The 23,824-nt window shown below is 35.9% G+C and overlaps 1 protein-coding gene across 1 annotated transcript in view; it reads right to left on the reverse strand.

Annotated features, from left to right (window-relative positions):
* Positions 1-560: 560 nt before the first annotated feature.
* The window catches only part of mlip (muscular LMNA interacting protein), a 31,226-nt gene continuing 7,962 nt past the window's right edge, over positions 561-23,824 (reverse strand). The window contains exons 3-12 of the mRNA XM_023327807.1: positions 20,243-20,380; positions 18,346-19,920; positions 16,935-17,009; positions 15,266-15,343; positions 15,102-15,185; positions 14,935-14,979; positions 13,800-13,844; positions 12,758-12,820; positions 12,559-12,681; positions 561-1,012 (exon numbers count right to left, since the gene is read on the reverse strand). Coding sequence (XP_023183575.1) covers positions 794-1,012; positions 12,559-12,681; positions 12,758-12,820; positions 13,800-13,844; positions 14,935-14,979; positions 15,102-15,185; positions 15,266-15,343; positions 16,935-17,009; positions 18,346-19,920; positions 20,243-20,380 — 2,445 coding nt within the window. The 3' untranslated portion in view covers positions 561-793. The remainder of the gene's footprint in view (positions 1,013-12,558; positions 12,682-12,757; positions 12,821-13,799; positions 13,845-14,934; positions 14,980-15,101; positions 15,186-15,265; positions 15,344-16,934; positions 17,010-18,345; positions 19,921-20,242; positions 20,381-23,824) is intronic.

Consider the following 23,824-nt stretch of genomic DNA (forward strand, 5'->3'; position numbering starts at 1 on the left):
TTAGGTCAGAGCTCATTTCCAACCTGCACTTCCTCATTGAAATGATGTAACAGGCATAGTTTAATCTGAAATGCTATTAATAATTAATATAAAACAAAGCAAAACCGGATTAACATCACAACTAAACATTCTCTTCTTAAACTTAATTGCAGATTTTTACAGGAGATATTTCATATTTTACAATGATGCCATGCTCTGCGGGGGAGGCTAAAAGCCTATTTATTAAAGTATGGGGTAACCTTGCTGCATAATGGACTATTTACTGAATAAAATGTGTCATAAACCCCTTTTAAGCAAGAGCTACTTTTATGTTTTCTTGACGGCCAAATAGGTCTATGTCAAATATGAATTACTTTCTGCTTCTGCTTTTGTAAAATGTATAAATGTATTCCACAATGTCCTCTTTTCAAGAGATATAAGGACAACCTTCATCTGTAAATATTGAATTTTAACAACATGACTATGTTTTGCTGATTAATAAAGAACCAGCTATCACATTTCTGAAACCTTTTCAAGTTGACAATACTTCATCTTAATATGTCAGAAGAAAGAATTAAAAATTAACCAGACACCAGTCGACAATGTCTTTATTCTGTATTAAAAGACATATTTGATGTATGGCAGCTTCATTATCTCTTTTTAACATTTACTGCCAGCAACTGTTAGCAGTCATACAAAATTATTCAGTTACTTATACTGATAAGTTGCAAATTTGTTCCTTAATTATTTAGAGTTTTGATAGACTGGATTTTAGCAGATAACTGTTTGCTGGAGAAACAACTAATGTTATACTTTACATACACACTTCAAACACTTCCATGTTCCTGTCAGTTGTACCAAAAGATATCCCTGCTTCTTTTCCAGTCAGACCAAGCTGCTCGTCAGACTCTTTAATGTGCAGCTCACAAACCGAGAACAGACCTCTCCTTTCTGCCGTCTTCTTATCTTCTATCAATTTCTCTTTTGAGTCCATAAAGGTATCTGTCTGCGCTGTAAGTCTGGTATTTTCCACCTGGAATGAAAGAGGATATACATTAGTCTCTAAGTCAATGCTGTGACCGTGATGCAGGCCAGGGGCAAATGGACAGAATAGCATTGTTGTGATCATCATCTTCTTTTGATTTTAGTGTGCATGACCAAATATCACTGGTTATTGAAAAAATCTGAGTAATTGCTTATAAATAAAGCAAATTCATATGAAGATATATCTGTAAACTTTCCATAGGGTCACCAACTGTATTAATGAAAACAGATACTTATTCATTTTTCAAAATCAATATTCAATTGAAGTATTAATGTGGGAAAAATAACCATATACTAAGGATAATAGTTAAAGAAAACATTATCTAATGTTATATTTGATACTCTTCATGTGCATAAAGAAGCTAAGTCATTATATTACAGTCGATATAATGTTGATTATATTATTTTGAATATAATCAACAAAACTGTTGAGATATTACATATTTGCTAATTTTCACTTGGGCATGACTCTTTGATTTAGAACATTTCGTGATCCCAAACACATAATTATTTTTAACCGTATAAAACTGTGAGGATCCAAAGTTGTGCTTCCATTTCTGTTTAAAAAAAAACAAAAAAAAAAAACACTGATTCTTGTTCGGTTTATATATGGATGAGTTTTAGGCTTATAAACGAAATGAAGTTGCTCTAAGCTGATGTGGCATTTGAGAGACTCAGATAAAATCTCTTATTCTGCACAGCATCTTCACATGGCTATTGCAGTTTTAAATAAACTGCTGACAAAGCTCTTAAAACCTATTGACACTGAGCTTTTTGAAAAACTCGTATTGATTCCACAAGTTGGAAAAAATGATCACTAAAGAGTCATTATTCTGGAGTCATTACAGAGTTTTATTCATGCTGTGCTCAGAGCTTTGAGCCAGAGAAAAGAAAATGTCTTATACTAAAATTTAAAATGCTGCAAACAGAAAACATTCCATACTTCTCAAACATTCCTCTCCTTTTTCAAACTTCTAGAAAAAACCTGCTTGTTTCTCATTTATCCATTCACACCATTTGCTGTTTTCCTATTTATTTGAAGTTTGTGTAGTCAGCTCATTAAATTTTCAGACATATAGCAATGTGTGAATTCAGGGTGAGGTTAGAGTTCTGTCTCTGTACAAGGCACAGTCTGACAGGTGACAGGCCTTGTGACTGAACAACAAATATTGGTTTCATTGTGGGAGAAAAGATAACTAGAATTGACTTTGAACTGAAGAGAGGAGCTTTAGCGTTATTGGAAGACCTGGTTCTTCTTACCACATGCTGCTTTCTCTTTCTAGGGCCAATTCTTTAAAAGCTGAGAACTGCTCAAGTACAAAAAAATATTACATGTTTTTATTCATTTATTTGCTTACTTATTAATGTTTAGAGTGACCTTTTCAAACACCAACTTGTCATTGGACCAAACATGTCAAGCATTTACAAAAAAATATATTCTTCCTTCCCAAAACCTTTACTTTCTGCAGGTGTTTCTGACTGTGTCGCCACTCTTTTGTTGATTTCAACACACGCTAAGATTCACTGTGTGCTGAAAAATTTAATCTTTTTTATCTTCAGCTAAAAGACACCTGAAGGTTTTTGTCTAAAACTGATGTTTCATCCACCTTGACATAAGTCTCTATTCCATCAAAAATATAAGAAACAAACAAGTAAAAAAAATTTAGCCCAGTTGTGCTGATCTACCTTGTGCTCTTGTGCAAAATACCCTTTGGCACTGAAGACAGTAAACTAAATCTCACAAAGCTGTAGCTATTATTGCAAAGAAGAATAGACAAAAATATCTGTCTCAATGTAATGCCTGTATGCATTTCCTTCATTTGCATGGCCTAAATTTCACACACTTTGATGCTTTTGGATTTCTCCCTATTCACGTAAAAGTTAGCACACAAAGCATGAAAGCAGAAAACCTTAAACAGTGCAGAGACCAACAATTCAGTAATTGGGAGACTGTGTAGAGACTGTTACACAAGTTTATGTCACCTCATACAGATTGAATTGTACCATTCCTGACTAAGGTGTCTATTTTAATTTAGAAATAGGTAAAAGTAGTCATTCACCAATATCTGCCTGTTGTGTTGATTGTACAACAGGGGAAACAAATTAAATGAGCAAAAATAATTTAATAAAAATATTTTGAAAATCATGTGTAGTTGTATTTAGTACAAATATTCTTTACAGATTTGTGAAGTAAATGAATACAGCCTTAAATTTAGCAGAAAATAAAATCATTCCAGTCACCAAGGTTCACCTCAAATTAAGGACGGCAGCGCAATAACAAAAAACTCAGAACTGACTGGACCAAGGTACATTCCTTTCTTTTCAATGTTCTATTACATTTCATAATACTTCTGTTTTGTGCTTTTGTGACAAATAAAGCAATTTGGAAAACACATTAGTACATTTTAAACCTTGGAAAAAGTGAAGGCACTAAAGGTATTGACAAATTCCTCACACTTGTAAGCAATGTAAAATAGCATTTCCAATGTCTTAATGGATGTTTCCTCGTAAACACAGTATTAATGTATTTATTTCTCCAAAACAGTAATGAGGGCAACATTTTGTTTTGCTTTCACTGAAACAAAAGTTCAGATATTTTCTGACAGTTTGAAGCAATATATTTTAATAACAGGGAGTTAGTGTTTCTTTCTTTTTCTTATACATGTTGTGTTTACAGGTTGCTGTTAAATGAGCTGAATTTTGTGTCTCAGAACTGGCACTAACCTGCTAATTATTTACAAGCTGTGTCTTAAAATAGCAACAAATTATAACTGAGTAAAATGTGAGAAACACATTTTTTACATATGTCTTGTATTTAATTAACTTTCCCTTCTCTGCAGCAACAGTATCTTGTCAAGAAGAAGCACATTTGAAGGATTACATAACACTTACTGGGCTTAAGGTCACAGTAATTATGGTTGTTTTATGGGTAAATATTACAACATAATTTGTTCTGTAGGTTAAAGTATAACTGAGGTTGTGATCAGAGTAAGAAAAATGAGAAGGAGAAAAAGACGGAGGCAGACTAAGTTTAACAGTTGCAGAGAGAAACACGAAACTCAACTCAATCTCATCCAGACAAGTTAGATTCACTTGTTCAAATTTTGATTGCATTTCTTTATTCACCTGAACACTTTAACCTTTCAGTGAAGTGGTTTTTATTTCTGCTTACAGTTAGGTTAAAAATTCAAAAGAGAGGGACCCTGGACATCCTTCTAAGCTCAGAGTAAAATCCCCTAAGAGACAACAAACTGTGTGAGTCATGGCTGATGAACCTTTTCAGCTGAGAGAAACCAAGCTCACAGAAGTGTTGAAACCCAGCGCAGAGGCCAAAACTGGTTCCAAGAAAGAAAATTGTGTCTGACCCAACTGGAGAAACTCCATTGTGTCCAATGACAAGGTTGTTTCTGGAGCCCGATCAAGAAGCCTTTCTCTTTTGTCTATTTGTAAATTCTTTTAAAGTCTTTCTTCAGACTTCTTTTACGTATTCAGAAAATCCAAGTTATGTGGACAAACTGTTAGTCAAGAAAGAGACAGAGTGAACGGTCTTTAAAGAAAAGGACAATACTTTTGACTTAAAATTGTCTGAACAGTAATCCTCCAACTCTTTCTGCATTTCAATAGTGAGGTTACTTCATTTGTTTCTGTCTTGTGAGTGAATTAATCATTAATTGTGATTACAAATTGTTAAATAGTTGATGTTTTTAGTGAGTAGGTACAGCATAATCAAAATTCTTATTAAGGTGTTGGGTAATTGTATATATTATTCCTTTCATGTTCAGCTAATTTAAGGTTAAATGATGTATGTCAAACATGAGCAATTTAGGTTCCTTGATGGAGAAATATTACCCTTTAAATAGATTTGAACTGCTGAAGCATTATATTTTATCTAATGAGACATGAAATTTTACCAGTTTTACCCGTGGATTATATGTTAGCGTTAGTGAAGCAACATTCATTATTTAAAGTAAAAAAAAAAGCTTCCCTGGGGAAATAGGCAAGTTGACTAGACTTTTTCATGTTGTCTCTCATGGAAAAACAATAATTTTTACATCAGATTTCACTGTTCTTCCCCCTGACACAATCTGAAACATGTAATTTCTCTGTCAGCTAAGTGATTGATAATTGTATTTTATTGGTTTGTTGTCTCACAGTTATGCTGCTTCTGCCAAAGTCTCTCTTCTGATTTTATAATGATGAACTCCCTATTCTCACCTCCTGTGCATTCAACGTAACCTGACTTGATTCTGCATGTCTGTCAGTATTTTCATCTTTGAATTTGTTTTATCAGTCATGCTTTGTCTGAATTATAAAAAGGACCATTTTGTGTCTTTCTTAAAATCTGCAGAAACATTCACTGATTTTTTTTTTATACTTTCACCTCAAAAGCTCTTTCAAAGTGTTTTTGAGTTAAATATAGATCAGATTTGCAACAGTAAACTCCCACCAATTTAGTGGTTGTTGATTTACACCACCTGGTTTAATGTTTTATTTTCTACGTGACCCAAAACACAACCTTGTCAAAACTGTCTTCTCACTGCAGCCTAAATCTGCATATTGTGCCCTAAAGTCTGGGTGCTTTCAAGAAAGAAATAGCCTCTGGGTCATTATGCTTAATGAATGACACAGCTGTTGTGGTTTCAATTTATGTGCACTTGAACCTAGCCTGAAGTGGACAAAAAGGTCAGCCTAATACAATGATCAATCACTGTTGTGTCACAGATCTCATTGTTCTTTGACATAAAATTAAAGTTGTTGTGGGAACAAAGGAAATTGGGCGATGCTGATTTTGCTACTTGTTTATAAATACTGTATATATAAATAACTTATTAACATTTCATTAAATAAATAATGAGTTTGTAGGTTTTTTTTAATAACTACAAACTCAAACTAGATTTTCTTTCATTATATACTTCATTTTTAATGCCTGTTAATTTGCAGATGGGGAGATGCTCAGATTTTTTTGGCTACAAGTTTTATATGTTATGTTCTGTGTAAGACAGTTTGAAGGTCTTGAAAAGTTCACATCAGAGTCCTTCTTTATAGGAAGGGGGAAATAATCCTGAGCCCTTAGTCTCTTTGTAGAAAGTTTTCTGAAATACCTGTGAGAATAGGTGTTTCTATAGTGTAAGCAGAATTGTCAGCTTTTTTACTTTCAGCTCCTCTAACCTGTCTTTCCTCGGCAGAACGGATCACCATTTCCTTTTTTTATAGACTCACTCAAGTGAATTGTGCTTATCATGAGAAGGGAAGAATGTAAATTTACAAAATTGCATGACGGCAACAAGGGGAGTCACAATTTTCCACCGCTCTCCAGTTGAATCTTTCTGACAAGAAGTTTGGGGAAAAAGGGCCAGAAAATCAGCAGCTTGTGAAGGAAAAATTGAATCACCCAGTGAGCATCTGGGTTTGAAAACAAACAAGAAGATGAATGAATGGTTGAAGAAATACTGCTGGAGACTTTTCAGATCTCTAGTAAATGCCACTGTTCAGCTAATTTAAGGTTAAATGGTGTATGTCAAACAAAAAGTAGTGATTTTGTTTCAACCACAAATCTGAATTTATTTCACAGAAATTTTACTTTTCTGACCAACAAAACGCAATTGTGTTTGTGGAGCAGAAGGAAAACGATGTGTGTTTTTTTCCTTCCATCAAGACTGTAACAAAATTTAGTTGAGAGTGAACAAAGTGTGAATCAGTAATTAACATTAAACATCCACCAAGTTCCCTTCATCTCCAAGGCAAACTATGGTGGTGGCAGTATCATGCGGTGGAAATGTTTTTCTTGAAAAGGTGAGCTGGGTTGACGGCTCTGACCAGCTTGCTCAATCATTACCTAGTGCTTGCTCAAGTTTGCTCAATCAATTTCGCCTATTGATTAGGCAAAATACAAAGCAATAAAAAATATTTGTCTGGGTTTGTGTCTTTGTTTGCTTTGTATTTGGATTATTTTGATATGTTTATTATTGCCCAGAATATAAGAGCCTCACGGCTTCCTTGACTCCATAATAATAATAATAATAATAATAATAATAAAAAACTGTAGACCTGTCCTACAGTTTCATTTTTAAGAGGGACCTGGCAAGATAGAAGTGATGTTTACAAGTATCAGCATTGTCATTCACTCCGCAACATACATTTGTTTGGCTTAAAAGCATCAAAACATAAAATAAAAAAAGATGATAAAAACTAATTGACTGTCAAAAGCAAGTGCACTCTTCTTCACAGCCTTATTACTTTTAGTTCACCAAGTGTCTCTTGTTGAAAGTCATTCCAGGCTGATGTGAGCAACATTTTTACATACCCAGATCTGCCTTAACTCTGGGAACAAACATAATAGAGAAACAAATGGAAATAAAGTCCACACTGCATGTGGGACCTAATTATAAAATTAGTCAGCTCAGAGAAACGTAGTCCCAGTTAGCTGCAAATGGTGGACACAATTTTCACAACTAATAAGATGAAGAGCACAATGGCACACAGAGTTTAGTTTCTTGAGATATTTCTCAGGAGAATTTATAAATAGTCATAGACCAACAAAAAAGTGGTGAGGTAATTCTTTGACATGGTCAGTTTTGTCCCCCCTTGAAGGTGCCTCACTGTGGTGGACAATTGTTAGATGAAATGTCGTTATGAACTTCTCATCATTCCTCTTTTCTCCCGGTAGATCTGCCAGCAGATGTGGAAGCAGACCAAATACCTTGTGGATGCCTTCCCAGTGACATCCCCTGCACCAAGACCTTCAATCAACTTCAGAGTTTTTCCTCTCACCACTCATCCCTCCCTCCCCAAATGTCCCACCATGGATACACTGCCTGGAGCGATTTGGCTGACAGCTCTGCTCTTTCTCCCTCACCATAAACTTGTCACAGCCCCTGCCTCTGCTCTCTTTAACCTGAGGTGGAGCAGGGTGATTCTCTCTATTCCAGTTGCTTTACTGTTTCCAGTTTATTACTCTTTAGCCCTCTCTAACCAGTTCCACATTTTATAAGTCTCTCTTTTAATAAATAGCCATACATGGTCACCATTATGGAGCAACTGTTTACTTATCTGCTCTTTGCCAAACTCCACCACAACCATCTAACATGCTACACTCCTACAAAAAAATGTGCGGGAGGTTGGAAAACGTTTCACACTGAAGTGGAGGATCAGTCTTCAGCAGTAAAATAACCCTAAACTACAGCTAGAGCAACAATAAAACACTTTAAATCATCAACAACTTGCTGAATTTGATTAATTTCAGCTACTTAATGGAAAAGGAATGTTTGGCTTTAAACTAGATTTAAAATTTACTGTATTTTGAATTTGTCTCTATAGTTAATCAACTAAGAGATCTTATCTTCTTTTCCTTTCCACTTCTTGTCTCCCAGCTCAATATGTGTGAAAAAAATGAATATTTGGTGTCACGTAACCCTGCCCGTTTCTCCATCTCCTTCAAGCCTTTTCTTCTTTTGCTTAAGCTTTTTCTGTGTGCTTATGATGTTTTCTCTTTTAGTTTTTCTCCATCCTAGAGTTTCAAAATTTGACCCAATGGAATACCACATAGAGTGGTGCTGTGGCTTCTTTCTTTTGGCAGCAATCACCGAAACACATTGTAATTGTAAGTGACAGAGCAAGGCCAAAAATAGGAAAGAGTAGGCAGCAGATAAGCTGACGAACATCTGCAAAATGTGCCACATTGCCAACATTGTGTTTTACTGTTGTGGTACTATGGTTGATGAGTTTATTTGCAGTGCAGGCAATGTTGCCTCATACTGTGGAGTGTCAGTGACTTGATACACTAGAAATGTTCACCTCACAGTCTACAGTGTAACATCAGAAATGACAAAAACATGTTTCTGATATTTATTATTTTGTATTTTTTGTGTGTATTAGAATTAAAGAAGCATTTTAATCATTATACTATGAAATACAGTATGTATGAACTGTTGATAATGATCTCCTCTAAGAAATTCCCCAACCTTTCTTAGATTGCTGTCTGAGATGTATGGTTAACTTTCTTCCTCTTCCAGAGCCCTGGACATGCTTAAATTGAAGAAACTTGAGATCTTATTAGTAAACTGTGGCCATAATCCCTACTGATATGTGGCTCTGGGAATCCTGTCAGTCAATATGCCAGAAAACTGTTCAGCAGATAGCTACTTAACTGCAGAGGTGCATCGCTTCAGCTCTGGCTTTAGAATGCATATGCACAATCCCTGGTGAGTGTCTGTAATTAGATGCATCTTCCTGGCTTTGTGTGCAAATAAAGCAATAAGCCTAATCAACCAGAGCTCAGTTGTGCAGCCACTCATCTTGTCAACACCGTGAACAATAAAAATACAAATTCAGAAAATCAACTCTGACCAAATCTGCATCAGCCTTGATATCTGTTGCCATGGTAAAAAGAGAAGTACAGCTTTTGTCGGTTATAAAGTACAACATACAATTATTGAGGTTTTTCTCAGGATTCTGAAATAATTTACATAAAATTAAATATTACAATCCAAAACTACGAACAACAGATTCCAACTTCAATTCAATTCACCAATTCTTTTTCCCCCCAAAGGGGATATTAAGTGTTATCATAACTCACTTCATGCAAGTATCTTCAAAGAGTTGTTGTGGTGATGCATTGGTCAGAAAAATCTCATATAGTGGGCAGTGGCAACCAGGGATGGAGTGGGGCAACAAAACAGCCCTGGACCTTGACTTATGACCCACAACTATCAATATACGGAAAGCTGTCAACGCCTGGCACAGGCACCACACTAATATAATCATGACTTACTACAATACACCATTTAAATTACACTGATGTTGATGAATATACCGTTTATGACTCCAGTTCTGCTTTCCACATTTGAAGAGATTTCTTACAGTGGGTTTGGCAGACATACCGTCAAACCCACTGTTGGTTTGTGTATGGTTTTCTTCACAGTATGTGAGCCACTGTCTGTCTGTGCCATATTTGTGTTAAAGCACCTTTACTGCCAGAGATTCTGTCTTCTTCTGAGAGTAGCTTTGACTGTCTGACTAGTGGGTGCATAAGGTAAGGTTGAACTGGAGTGGGCTGATCTTGTTCTGCATCCATGATGCCTGTTTCACCTGATGTCAACTCTAAAGTTTGGGGTTATAGCTCAAGTATTTTTTTAAATTTAATGGTGCTGATCAGCTGTTTCCAGTTGTAAAAAATAAACTTTTGAAACACTTAATTAGTTGATGAGTATGTTTGGACTCAAAGAGTAGTTACCTTTAGCCGCTCACCTGACACTGACATTAAAGCTGGGCTCCTTCCAAAACTATTGTTTGATCTATTCTGTATTAAATGACACTGGTGTCGCCCCTGGTTGTGGAAACTTTAAAAGGAAGATGTTTCTACAGCAAAAGGTAGATATAGTAGCTGACAGCTCTACTTTATCTAATTAAAATGCATCAGATTAACTAATCCACATGTATCTTTTAAATGGGCACACAAACAATCAATCATGTGTGTTCACATGCTGTGTGTGTTCAAAACGGAAGCACTGACATACACAGAGTTGTAAAATTTCTCAGTAATCCAGGAAAAAGTTCCACTTCTGTCTTTGCTGAACATAAAAACAACTCAGTAATGTGTTTGCTTTGTGTTTTGTGAGTGCCCAGAATTTACCTGCGCCAGGTTCCAATTACAGTTGCGAAGTCACTGCACTCCCTAATTATGCTACAGGCTAAGCAACACATGCTGTTGATCTTAGTGTATTACAAGAAGAGAGAGCAGGAGGGAAAAAAACATCCTTCCACGTTTTGACCATAACAGATCAATTTTAGATCTGTTTTGATTCCCCGACAAAACGTCTATCAGCTGAAGGTGGACATAGAGCACGTTCTGCACACTGTGTATATAAAGTGTGGTTTGGTCACAGTCGACAGTGGACAAAGTCCTCACATTCTCGATAAGCGGATTGCTCTTTCCTGGGCAGATTTCATCAATCCTGGTCTGGCTGCCTGCTGACTGCCCAGCAATCAGGTGTGCTTTGGCACCCCTGATTCAAATGATAGCATTAGCTCCTTCCAGCCAGCACGTGCTGCATAGGCCTGTTTATTGCCCACTTATTCAGGTCAGGTCAAAAAGAAAACACCTTAAACAAGCAGGGCAGTAGTTCCTGAGGATCATTTGCTGTTTAAAACAAATGATGGATTTACTAACTGATGTGATGAACTTTAAAACTTTTATTATGTTGTTTATTCCAATGACTTTGTTAGAAAAACTTGGTTTGGTGCTTTTAGCATCTTAAAGTTTTCTCCCCTATCAGGCTAAATTAATGTGGGTAAAATCTGGTCTCATAAAACATAATTTTTATAATTTCAAGAATACTGAGATTGCTGCTTTGCTGTTCTAGTAACCAGGTTATGCTTAAACCTCGAATAATGTAACAGTTGTGTGTGTTGAAGTTGGAATTTGAAAAACCAGAGAAAAACTCTTACGATTAGCAATACCAAATGAGACCAAGTTCTTCCAATTGTATTAATTTACACTGTGAAAGAATTTTATGTTTGAGGATGAGAAATAAAATAACTTCATTACCTTCTGAAGAATGACAATAAAATAAAATAATCTTGAAATGACAGTTTGAAATGAAGTTTTCAAAATAGAAAAAATTATTTTGACTATATATTTAAGATCAAGATAGCTTAATTTGTAAAACATGCACCTCTAGTTTTAGACATATTTTTAGATAAATATTTCTAAAAACTTTAATTTGTGGAATTGCAGCACTTTTGACGTTCTATACCCTTCAAACTTGGTGGTCTGAATATATTGCAATATACTGCTGTCTTAAACAGTGACATTGAGTGTCCATATGCAGAAACCAGGCAGGCACATAAAAAACAACAATTTGTTACTAAAAATGTGGAAAATCAAAACCAGGAGAAAATGTAAAAAGCAAAAAAGAAAACATAGAAGAACAAAACAGGCTGATGGCACCAAATAAAATCTCAAGATGCCAACGTGGCTAGAGCCAGCGCTGTTCCATGTAGAGAGGTGTCTTTGTTTTATGGACACTTTGCACATCTCCACTCAGAGGCAAAGATCGTAAAATATGCAGTCTGAATCTGCCCTCCTGTCCTGGGTCAGGCACCTCATAATTTTGATATAAAGGAACAGAATCTCCTCTCATTTACCACTACTGTCACCTGAGCAACTGATATCTAAAACTATAGTTTGCTCCCCTGGTCCAGTCTCTTAAACAGGATCTATATATCTGTGCCCTCTACTATGATAGCGCTACTAAACTCAGCAGTTTATGTTTGATATATTGCATATCTAATTGATGCTCAGAGAGAGAAGAGAAGGTTCATTAGTTAAAGGAAGGAAGGAGTCTAGTGAACCTTAATAATTGTGCTTTTTCTTACTACTGTATATTTGTATCCCAGGATACAGTAAGTTTCTCAGACACTACTCCAAATAGGATGGTTATAAAAAAAAGTGTTTTCTGTTACTCAAAATTAGTCCCAGATTCGTTTTTTTTTTTGTTTGTTTTTTTTCTTCATCAAACTCATCATAAATCTCACCTTTTTCTTATCAGGCATGGCTTGTTGAAAATACTTTCTCAAGGAAATTGATTTAAACCGATCTTCGATCTCCTCTGTAAGTCTTGGAATAGCCGACATCGGACGAATCATCCCAGGTTTTGTCTAGACAAAAAGAACAACAATCTGTTACGGGCAGAGTTTTAATATACCAACATTTACAAGGTAAAAGATTTCGTACCTTTTCAACATCTGTTAGATTCCTCTGCTTATTGGCAGATGGATTCAGGCTGCATAATGATGCCTGAATAAAAAGAAAGCATTGAATGCTTGCTGGAAATAATGACAGAAGATTGCATGCAGTATAAAAAATATACCATATGTACAGCTAATTGTTTACTTCATTCTTGGTGTGTGCATTTATAAAACACAAACTATGTACTGTATAAGAAAAACAAGTAGTCCTAACTATGCATTAATTGTGTAAACATGAAAAATAACTTAATAGCACTGCATTATTGTGTATTTAAGAGATAGTTACTGTACATAAAACACAAAAGCTATTTTCTATAATTTTTCCTGTATGCCAGTTCTGATGAAATATAACAATGTCAATCAGATTTTGAATGAAACTTTCAGCAGACACTCCAGTTATCTATTTTATTAATGAAATACTAATGAATTCCCAAACAGTGTTTTTGTGGGAGCAAATGTATATTTATTGACCAAATATACTTGGCTCTTAGAAATTAAAATGTAAAATGTAGTGGAATCATAATGTCAAAAAATTACAACCACAGTTTATTTAATAAAGGAAAAAATGAATTTCAGGGACTTTTTGAGGGCCAAATCAGCTTGATGAATATTTTCTTACTAGTTTTTGTGTTCATACTCAGACGAAATAAATTATCCCTCATTGGTATTATCACCTCACTCAATTGGAAACCTTTTCTGTATTTGAACAGTTCTTTTAAATTTATTGTGTCAAGGTAAAGATTTTGGTTTTACCTACCAGCTCTTCCCTTTAGAAGAGAGCTTCTTTTTCACGTAGGTAACATCCATATTTTTCATGTTGTTATGAATGAGCTTTCTATTGTAAAATATATTCTATGGATGACAAAAGTCTAACTTAATGGTCCTAAATTCAGTGACAAAACTAATTAGAGACTGATAATGTATAAAATAAGTAAATAATAAAATACAAGCAGCAGCAAGATGTTGCAGAGGTTCTGTTGGGAGTAACACCTTGAAATAAATTAAAAGAAAAACAGTCAACTACTCACATATTTGGTTTCACGGCCCAAGGATTTTGAAAATGAAGGTCTGTGCTGAAAATGAAAAAGTAAGGAGTAAAAACAATAATATATTTGTAAAACATGCACCTCTAGTTGCATGTTTTAACATATTAACACACAACTGTGTGTCCAAACTTTTGGTCTGTACTGTATGTATATATATATATATATATATATATATATATATATATATATATATATATATATATTTAAATATATATATATATATATATAGCCATCTGCCTTCAATTCACAGCACACTGACAAATATTGTTTGACACTGAGCTGATCTTGTTTCTTCTGAAAACTACATGAGGCTGTCTCCTTTGATCAAAAATCAATGCGTTTTTCCTCATACATACCAACTTTATAGAGTCAAAATTCTCTTTAATCCCTCTTACAGTAAATATCTCAGCATGAATGAGAATATCTTTTTTACAAAAGTCCAGAGCCATTTTGCAGGAAGTGTTTGCATCTCTGGTAAGTCCACAATTTAATTCAAACTTTGCCTGAACGTGAAAGCTGATTATCTGTATCCTATTTAGTAAATATGCTGCATCCAAGCATATTAAATTTAAAAAAAATAAGTGGAAAGAAAACCTATTTTCCAATAACCATTTAAGAGATTTTGAAACAAAGCCCTTTCAAAGATTTGGGAAGATTGTCAGGACATGGACTCTGGCTGGAGTCAGTGCTTCATGAGCCAACAGAGCCCCTTTTCAGAAAGCAGGGTTAACAAACCCTGAGTAGAGGGCAGGTACTCTGAATGCATAGATCATGTATTGGGGAAATGCACTACACCTGTTGCATTCATTGAGTTTAGGGGACTGGATTATTTCTTAGTGGTCCAAAGGTGATTCAGAGTTATGTTTTCACAGACAGGGATTATTTAGGAACCAGATAATTGTTGCTGTTTAACTCTGTTTTATTAAGTCCAAAATCATGGAGGCAGAAATTTAATACAAACACCCACAACAATTGTGCTTTGTTTGTAAATTATTTCTGGTTTCAAGTAAAACAAAAGCAAAAGTTGTGGTAATTTTCTCATATAACCTCCAACAAATTGACTCACAGTCAAACGTGTATTATGACCCAGTATCTACAGCACAATGTTACAAATTACCTGAAAATGCTCCTTGGTAGTCGAAGACTTGGAAGTTTTCTGGCACTGGGATGTTTTGCAATTACAAGGTGTATAAATTATTCCATTAATTCACTTTCAATATTGTGATTCACAATTTGTTGTTGCATAATTTGGTTTTAATTTCAGCAATCAATGACAGAACTCACTGGTGGCCTGGAATTTGCCAGTATCTCATCAATAACTGCATAAAGGTCCTCTGACTTTTGACGGAGCTCAGCAGGAGAGCACATCTGCAGACGGAACAGGATTATTAACCCTTTTGAATGAAGTATGATGCATGAATGCAGTAAGAAGCTTTGTGCCCTTTTACTTCTGCATGCGTGTCTGTAGGAGTTCTATCCATTGAGTTACAGTCGTTCATTTTTCTTTCCACTTCTTCATCTATTGCCTATGAAAACAAAGAAAGAGAAAAAGGGCCTAGTTTCAACCAAAAAGTACAAAACACATCATCCATCAATTATTGTCTGTATAAAATCCAAGGTCGTGGAAATACATCACTGTGACCATATGCAGTTTCTCCAAGAATGACTTGACTTTGAAAATATATTTCTCCTGAAAACCTTATTACCAGTATTTATCTTTTTTTTTCAGAAAGAAAATGTGTTTATAGACTGTTATCTTTCAATACTAGGTGTTATGAATGATAACAGCACAGGTCTATTTAAAGTGACCATGTCTATTGTATGTGTTTTCAGCCCAACTATCAAAAAGGTGAATATATGGAGAATGAGGATGGACACATTCTCCATATATTCTCCATAAAGTCAATTCAGCTATATGGACTTTAGCTGAAATCACTAGCTGACAGTTTAGTTATTAATTCCTGATAGGTTGTGCCATAACTTAAAAATTTAGAAAACAAAATACAAACTTTATTTGCTTTTAGCACTTAACGATTCTTCATGCCAACATCAAACATCTTGTTGCAATGCATTCTAAAATGATTAAACGCCGTCTTATTGTCAAAATGGAGTTGTACAAAGTTTAAAAAGCAGAACTAACAACAAATGTGGCGCAGCTGATTTTGTATTAAGTATGTTTTTATGACTATTTGTAAGCACTGAAATTAAAAACGTGTTTTTTATTTTTATTTTCATTATGCTACTGCACTAAAGCTTATGTATTCTTACAAATCCTTTACAGCATTGTTTACATTTGTTGAAGTACTCGGAAGAGTTTATTGACCATTATTAAATAAGAACTTGAAAGATCCGTGTCTGTGAAGAATAGTGCAGATTGTAGAAAAACAAAACCTAAGCAAGCAAACAAAAATATAGATTTTTTTTTTTTTACCCAAACCATGCATAGCACACTGAACCAGAAACAGAGACCATGGATTTCTAAAGTGGGCAGATTTTGTTTTTTTATAGATTCTTGCGATTCTTTTCGTTCAGAAACAATGCTAAAGGAAAGCTTGAAAGGTGAAATAAGTCATTGATAACAACTGCATACAATTCAAAGTTACTATAATGCTGGGGAGTCATGCTGTTCCTTTGTGTTCCTTTTCTTAGATAATCACATAGAAAACATATGATTTACCAAAAAAAGTATTGGTGAAGTATAAAAGGCAGGATAATGTTCTACTGGGAAGCAGCAGAAGAAAGGTAAAATCTGTGCTTTCTACAAGAAATCTTGTAAAGTGCTTGAAATTGATGTATTGGGAAAATCTTCCTGCAGCTAAGATTTTCAGTGACTAAAATAAATATATTTTCTCATACAAGGAGTGTTAAGAAAACCATCATGCTGCAGAATTTCTTTAAGACACATTTCATTGTTTTTTTTGTTTTGTTTTTTTCATGTCAAAACTCAAAAACTTTGGAGATTTTGTTTAAAACTTTGTTTGCCCTTTTCCATATATTAACATGTAAATTATTCTTACCAACACTTTGCAAATTTGTTGGGGATTACAAACATCCTCTGGATGTTTAACAGGATAACAGGACGAATTAGAGGGATTAGAGTTAAATATGTGAACTCACTTGCTGATCCAAGAGAATCGTGTTTGTTGGTATTGCAGCCAGTGATTTGTAGCTTGACTTAATCTTGTGTGCATGCTGTTTAGGGAGAGGGAGAGAAAAAAAAGCAGACAATGAATACAAATTAATTATGAATCAGATTTCTGACATTTTATGAAAGAATATCCTTGTAAAATGTCTGGAGGTGCACCTCATAGACCAGGGGTGGGCAATCCTGGTCCTCGTGGGACGGTGTCCTGCAACTCTTAGATGTCTCCCTGGTCCAGCACACTTGAATCAAATAGCTGAATCACCTCCTAAGTGCAGTCAAGTTCTCCAGAGTCCTGCTAATGACCTCATTATTTGACTCAGGTGTGTTGAAGTAGAGATACATCTAAAAGTTGCAGTAGACCGGCCCTCGAGGCCTGGAGTTGCCCACCCCTGTCATAGAGCATTTCAGCTTTGTAACTCACCCTAAAGCAAAACAACATAAAAATGTTACAAATTAGTAAAAATTAGAAGTAGTAAAGAAAATAAATATTTATACCCCTCAATGCTTTATAAATCTACTTATGATAACAGGAAGCATGTGCAAGATGTTGCTCTAGCCAGATGGGACCAAAATAAAAGATTTTAGCCCATGTGTGGAGGAAAACTAACAACACACTAATCTTGACAAACTCCTTCTCTGGTGACAAACAGTGGCAGTATTATGATATGGGGATGCTTTTCCTTGTCATAAACAGTGTAGAGGTTAAAAGTTGAAGGGTAGAAGGAGACACACTAAAATACAGCCAGAGGTACAATGGATTAAGTAAGTGTGTGTTAGAACAGTTCAGACCCAAATCAAGTTGACTAATTGGGACTATTTCTGTTAATTGCTGTAAAAAGCAGAGTCTACAAATTATTGGTTCAATAAAGATGAATTATGCATACAGGCTTTTTCAGATTTTAATTTGTTAAAGAAGAAAATTAGAACAAAATATATTGATTTTTTTTTTTTTTTTTGCTGTAATGTGAGAAATTGTAAAAAAGAAAAAAAAAATTAAGGACTTTAAATCGTTTGCATGGCCATATGTGTTAGGCATCTCGTCCATCGTCCAAAAACAGACATTTGGACAATGGACGTCCAAATGTAGACATGCGGCATTATTTTAGTTCATAAATTTAAAGTTTTGACACCAAACAGATTTTCCAGATGTGTGGTCATGAGCACTGATGTGGAAACCTGTGCAGATTGATAATCCATAGCAGCAGCAATGGCTCATGTGACAAACACAGACAGACATCTAAATACAGATAACAAAACCTGACATCCTAACAGCAGACAACAGCTCATTTTAATCACACAGCACGAGAGAACAGTGTGTGCCAGGAAAAGAAAACAACACCATTAGTGCATCAAAGTCATGCTTGTGATAGACAAGGACACTACCTTTCTTTTTTTACCCTCCCTGTCACTGCAGTCTGATATTCCACTCCCTGGCCTGGGGGACGGCGTGGAGCGGAGGGACAAAGCAGGAGAAGAGGTGAGGTCTCTAATTGGTGGAGCAGGAGAGGGTGTAGGTGTGGGTGTACTTGTGGGCGACGACCATCTGGGAAAAGCTACGGTTGTGTAGCAAAACGGGGACAAACTGCGGGGCTTTGGAAAAGTCTGAGAAGGTGTGGGTCCTCTGGAAACATGGCCACTCCCCTCTGACTCATGTCCTCCAATCTTTGTTGTTTGTTGTAAATGAGGGAGAAAGGAACGTGTGTTCAAAGGTGTGATGTGTGGCGGAGAGGGCTGCAGATGTGAAGGGGAGACAGGCGGCGATCTAAGCTGCTGAGAGAGCATTTGGAGCCTCCAGAGAGAGGAGTTTGGTTGGCAAGTTGATTTCCGTGGCGCGGAGGTCTCTGGCTCCTTAATAGATAAAGAGGTTGGCAATAAGAGTTTTCTGGTGTTATTATTAATATGGTCCTTGAGGAGCATGGTGGGCCTCTGCTCTGAAAAATCATGCCGCTTTGAAATAAAATTCTTTGTTGTAGCCGCCATGGCCGGTTGTTCATCCTGTGTCACAGAAATTAATTTCAAATTTGGAAACAGAGGTGGGGTGGTTTTGGGGAGATTGTTGGTCTTCGCCAGAGGAGGTGACTTTACCTGAGCTTTTCTAAGTTTGCCGCTCGTCACCTGAGTTTGAAGACATTTCACATGATGTTTACTTGATTCCGCCATGAAAGGAGCACTGACAACGCTGCTGGGCTCTTTTTTTTGACTGTCTACAGAGGTGGACGAGGAAAACTGAGATGAAAACTCCAGAGGAATAGAAGCCACGCTGCAGGCGGCTGAGCATGCATTGCACACAGACAGAGTCACGGGGTTAACAGGCCAGCAGGGGGTGTAAGGCCTCTGCAGCGTGGCAGACAGCACAGGAAGGCGACCTTTTCTGAGGATGGCAGTGAGGAGGGACAGCCGGGTGAGAGGGGGGCGATGCCGGGAAGTGGGGGTCTGCAGACACGTGGAGGAGGACAGGCTGTCACAGGACGAGAAACAGGTCTGAGGAGTGTGAATCAGACTAGAGCCAGGCGCGAGAGAGTGCTTCCTGATCTGAACCACAGCAGGGGAGAAGACTCCAGAGCGGATAGATGAGCACCGAGAAACAGTTCTGCTAAAAGAAGCAGGAGAAGCCACAGAGGAAGGCTGCATGGTGTACCAACCCAGCTCTTTATCCAAGCCCTCTGACAAAATGGACTCTCTGGAGGAAGACGGGGTGGGGAAGAGGTCTGTAGAGTTTACGGGGCTTGTTCTGTCTTCTGGCACAGACCCTCTGTTTGCAAAGTAGCCCAAGTTATGTTCAGAATGTCCAGAGATATTGTGGCTCTGCAGCCAGGGACTGCCTCTGCATTTGTCATCAATTGTTTCCATACAGACAGTCGCTATGGCCTCATGGTCGGGTGTATTTTCAGATGGGGCGCCGACTGAAGGAGACGCCTTGGTTCGAGAGAGACTCTTATGATCTGGCAAAGAACTAAACTGGAAAAAGAAATATCACATTTGTGTTATTTTTTACATTTTATTTCTAATTTTGTTTAGAATTAATACAAGACAAGTGAACAAAGCTATTGGACATGCAGAATAATTTCTTTACATCTGTCAGTTACAGAGCATGTACATCTGAAAGATCATCTTAAATTTATTGTAATCCGTTAATCATATTCCTACTACATTTTTAAACAAAAAAGGTTCAAATTAAATGGATTAGAAATTACATATTTATGCCAGGCAATATCAGTATTTCTTCTTTATGTGTAAATGTAATAAAACTATCATGCAGAATATGTTATTTCTGACTTACTCGTGGTTTTGCCTCCAGCTGGACTGTGTTTCGATCTCCTCCCTCAAAGACGTCCTTGATAAAGACAATCTCCGCTTTGTAAATGTCTTCCTCTGACATGGTCTCTCTGGCTGTCCTCTCCTGGGACACAGCTATGCTCTGACCGGGGAAAAAGCAAAAACATGTATGTGGAGGGGAGCTTGTGAAACCTGAGAGGAGCTGAGATGAACTTCATAGAGCATGGCTGAGCTTCAAGGCTGAGCATGGGTTCACCACAACACATACCCCAGATAATTCACATGCCCTGCTGGCATTAATGTAGCAACTCCTTCCATCTGGAGAAGATGCTGATTTGTTTGAGGCGTATTTGTTTTCCTATAATCATTATTTGTTTGAGTTCAAGTTTATTTTATGCACAATAAAATCTATTAAAAATTATATGCACTGACATTCAATTTAGAGTAGCAGATTTATAGGATTTACACTTTGATGTTTTAATAGCAAGTAAACAAGCTTCAAGCCTCGTGAAAGCCTATGTGTAGAGTACATAAGCATGCGCATGTGACCATATTTTAATAACTTTCCTCCGGGTCCCTTCAAAATGTCCTTTAATTAAGTCCCAGATCTTCAAAATAAGACTGTTTTAATGACGTCAAAGAGACGTCTTAATTTAATAAAAACAACTTTCAATTGAAATCTATTAGTGCTATTGACAATTTTGGGCTTCATTTTAAAAACGTCTAAAATTTCACCCATTTCTTGTATATCGTTGAAGGGTCAAATACTGATAGATATATTAAGCACTCAAGCTGACCTGTCTTTTAATGAAACATCTGATGATTAAAGAAAAAACTCAGTCATGACATAATCATTGTCCAGCCTAATAGGCCATGCCTACATAAGATTTTGTCAAATTGTAATGTTTTCCTTCTACTGTACAGTATGTGTACTTTTGTAGTTTAAAATAAAATATATTCTCACAATTGTATGAATACATTCACAAATCAAGCAAAGGCAGAAATATGCAGAAAACATCATTTTAAAATTAAGATTGATATCTCTTTTGTTGGGAAGGTTGTTTCTCCACATCTAGGGAGCTCAAAAGAGCAATAACTTCTAGTGTGCAAAATTATTGCCAAGAACTTCATGGTGATGATCATCCTAAAAATACACATCAGTCAATTGGCAGCTGTCAGTCATCGGAACTCATTTAAAATTTTGTTTGGAGCTCCCTTGCTTTTCTTTAAATAACCAACAGTCAGAGAAATGAAAGGCTTCCAAATGAGAGCTTCCTGGAAGACTGACAATTTATTTTATTTTATTTTTTTCATATTAAGCAAGATGGAGCCTGAATGGAGAAAAGTTAATTGAGTTAGTTAATTATTTTTCATGTAATTTAATGCCTGGTGGTTGTACAATTTTTATGTATGTAATGAGTTGAAAACATAAAACGTTTTGAAAATGTTATATAGTAACATAAATATTCTATCTACAATTCAGATATCAGACAATGAGAACTGATTTAACCAGTTCAGCTTGACTCCACAGAGCCTTAAGGAGGCAAGCCTGACATTGTTTTAGGTAACAAATTGAAGAACAAGACAAATGTATGTGAAAATGTCAAAGTTTGCATAGAAATATGAATATATCACCCTTAAGACTATTTATCACCAAAAGAAAAAAATATTTGGGGATTAAAGCTGCAGTATGTAACTTTTCTAAAAAATACTTTTTTTTATTTATTGAAACTGTCACTTTGTCTTGACTGTTTGGTATGAGACAGATAACCTGAAAAAGTAATCAAGCCCCTTTCTCTTCTCCCAGTGCTCCCAATACTGTCTAAAAGCAACCAATTAAAGGCAGGAGGCAGGTCTTACCTGTCTCTGATTGGTTGTTTTTGGTTGGGCGCCATTCATTTCATATTTCATATACTGTGAATTCAAAGATATCTTCCTTTGTGCTTTCACCTCAAGTAGTTTCAAGCCCTGAAGGCAATCTGGGATTCATAACAAACCCAAGGACAACAAGAAAGAACACAGTCTAATTTAAAGTGGCACTGTAATTGGACACAGAATTTATACACTTGTCAGAGACATGAATGCAAATTGAAGATCCAAACTTGAGAGTGCTCTTTCTAAACTTTTTTTTTTTTTTTTTTTTTTAATGGCAGCAGGAGGTTTGAGAAACCTCCAGCAGCTGTAAATTTCGGCAGTGAGAAAATATCACAGAGATAAAGTGACTGCAGCCAAATGTCCAAATGTAACCTTTCTTGTATATCTTTAAGATTTTTGATGACATTTTCCTTATCTCCTTGGTTTCCAGGACTTAAAATAATCACTTTTGGCAGCTATTTCTAGAGCAGCCTGTGACTTCTTGTGCCTTGATGTGAATCATCGCGTTTGATTCTTTGAGTTGCAGGCATCACTCTCTTGAGGGCCATACACAGAAGCTTCTAATGCTCTGATCAGGGAAATAAAAACATCAAGGCAGAGCCACAAACTTTACTCTTCTGGGGTATACCTCTGTGAATCTGTGGTCAGTATAATATTACTTTGAAGAAATGTGCCTTTTCTTCACTCTCAACTTTTCTATAGGTGTTGGAGTCCACACTTCCACAACTGTACAGCGTTTCTTTCACATGAAAACTTTGAGCTAATTATTTATGGATGTTCTTTCCCTTATGTTTACTTTACACTTTTACTGACATTGTAACTCTTGTTGACGTTTTTGTATTTTCAATTCTAAATATATTCATCTTTGGGTTGAGAGACTCGTACTCTGTATCTCAGTTTGTATAACACCTCTTTCTACAAGGTTCTGATAGTCTTTCTGGTCTTCTTTGATATGATATTCTTCATAAATGTCAGTCAAATTACCAAGCTGAAGTGTAAGTAAACAAATATAAACGCAGTATTCCCTGATCTAATCTGACCCAGATAGAAGAACAAAAATCATCCCTGTCAAAAAAGATTCCATGCATCCTCTGCATGATGTAGTGATGTGTGCTCATAATGAATACAAACCACATCTTTTGTACTTTATTTGCAGCAAATTTAGACTTTACAGCAAGTCAATTCATTGTAGAGATTATCTGTTGAATTTATTGTTTGTTGTTGTTGTTTTTGTTTTGTTTTTTGACTAAGTGGTTAAAAATTGGAGAGCAAAAGTTTTAAAGTACAGTACAGATAATACAAAATAACTTTATTGCATGTTTTTTTACTTGAGAATAAGTTTTAATGAAAAAGTGATGGCCTAAAACTGATAAAAAAGTGTTAAATGCATAAAATGCTGATTTTTTAACATGATGAACAGATTTGTTTTCTCTGAATTTGTGTATTTCTGACTAAAATACATTATTTTATGCCTCCTTTTTTATGTTTCTTACATGTTGGATTCATGTCTATATGTATTCAATATAAGACTTAAATGCAATTAATCAGAAATCTCATGGTCCCCCGCAGTAAATTCATAAACTTTGCCTGCCGGGGACAATGAACTGAAAATTTCATACTGTGGTTTCCACTTTCTTATTTTGTCTGTTGATTCGTGCCAAATTAAGATTATCCTGTCATGAAATAACAGGATAATGCAGGAAAAGAGTCC

This window comes from Xiphophorus maculatus, chromosome 22 (assembly GCF_002775205.1).
Source record: "Xiphophorus maculatus strain JP 163 A chromosome 22, X_maculatus-5.0-male, whole genome shotgun sequence".
Classification (NCBI taxonomy): domain Eukaryota; kingdom Metazoa; phylum Chordata; class Actinopteri; order Cyprinodontiformes; family Poeciliidae; genus Xiphophorus; species Xiphophorus maculatus.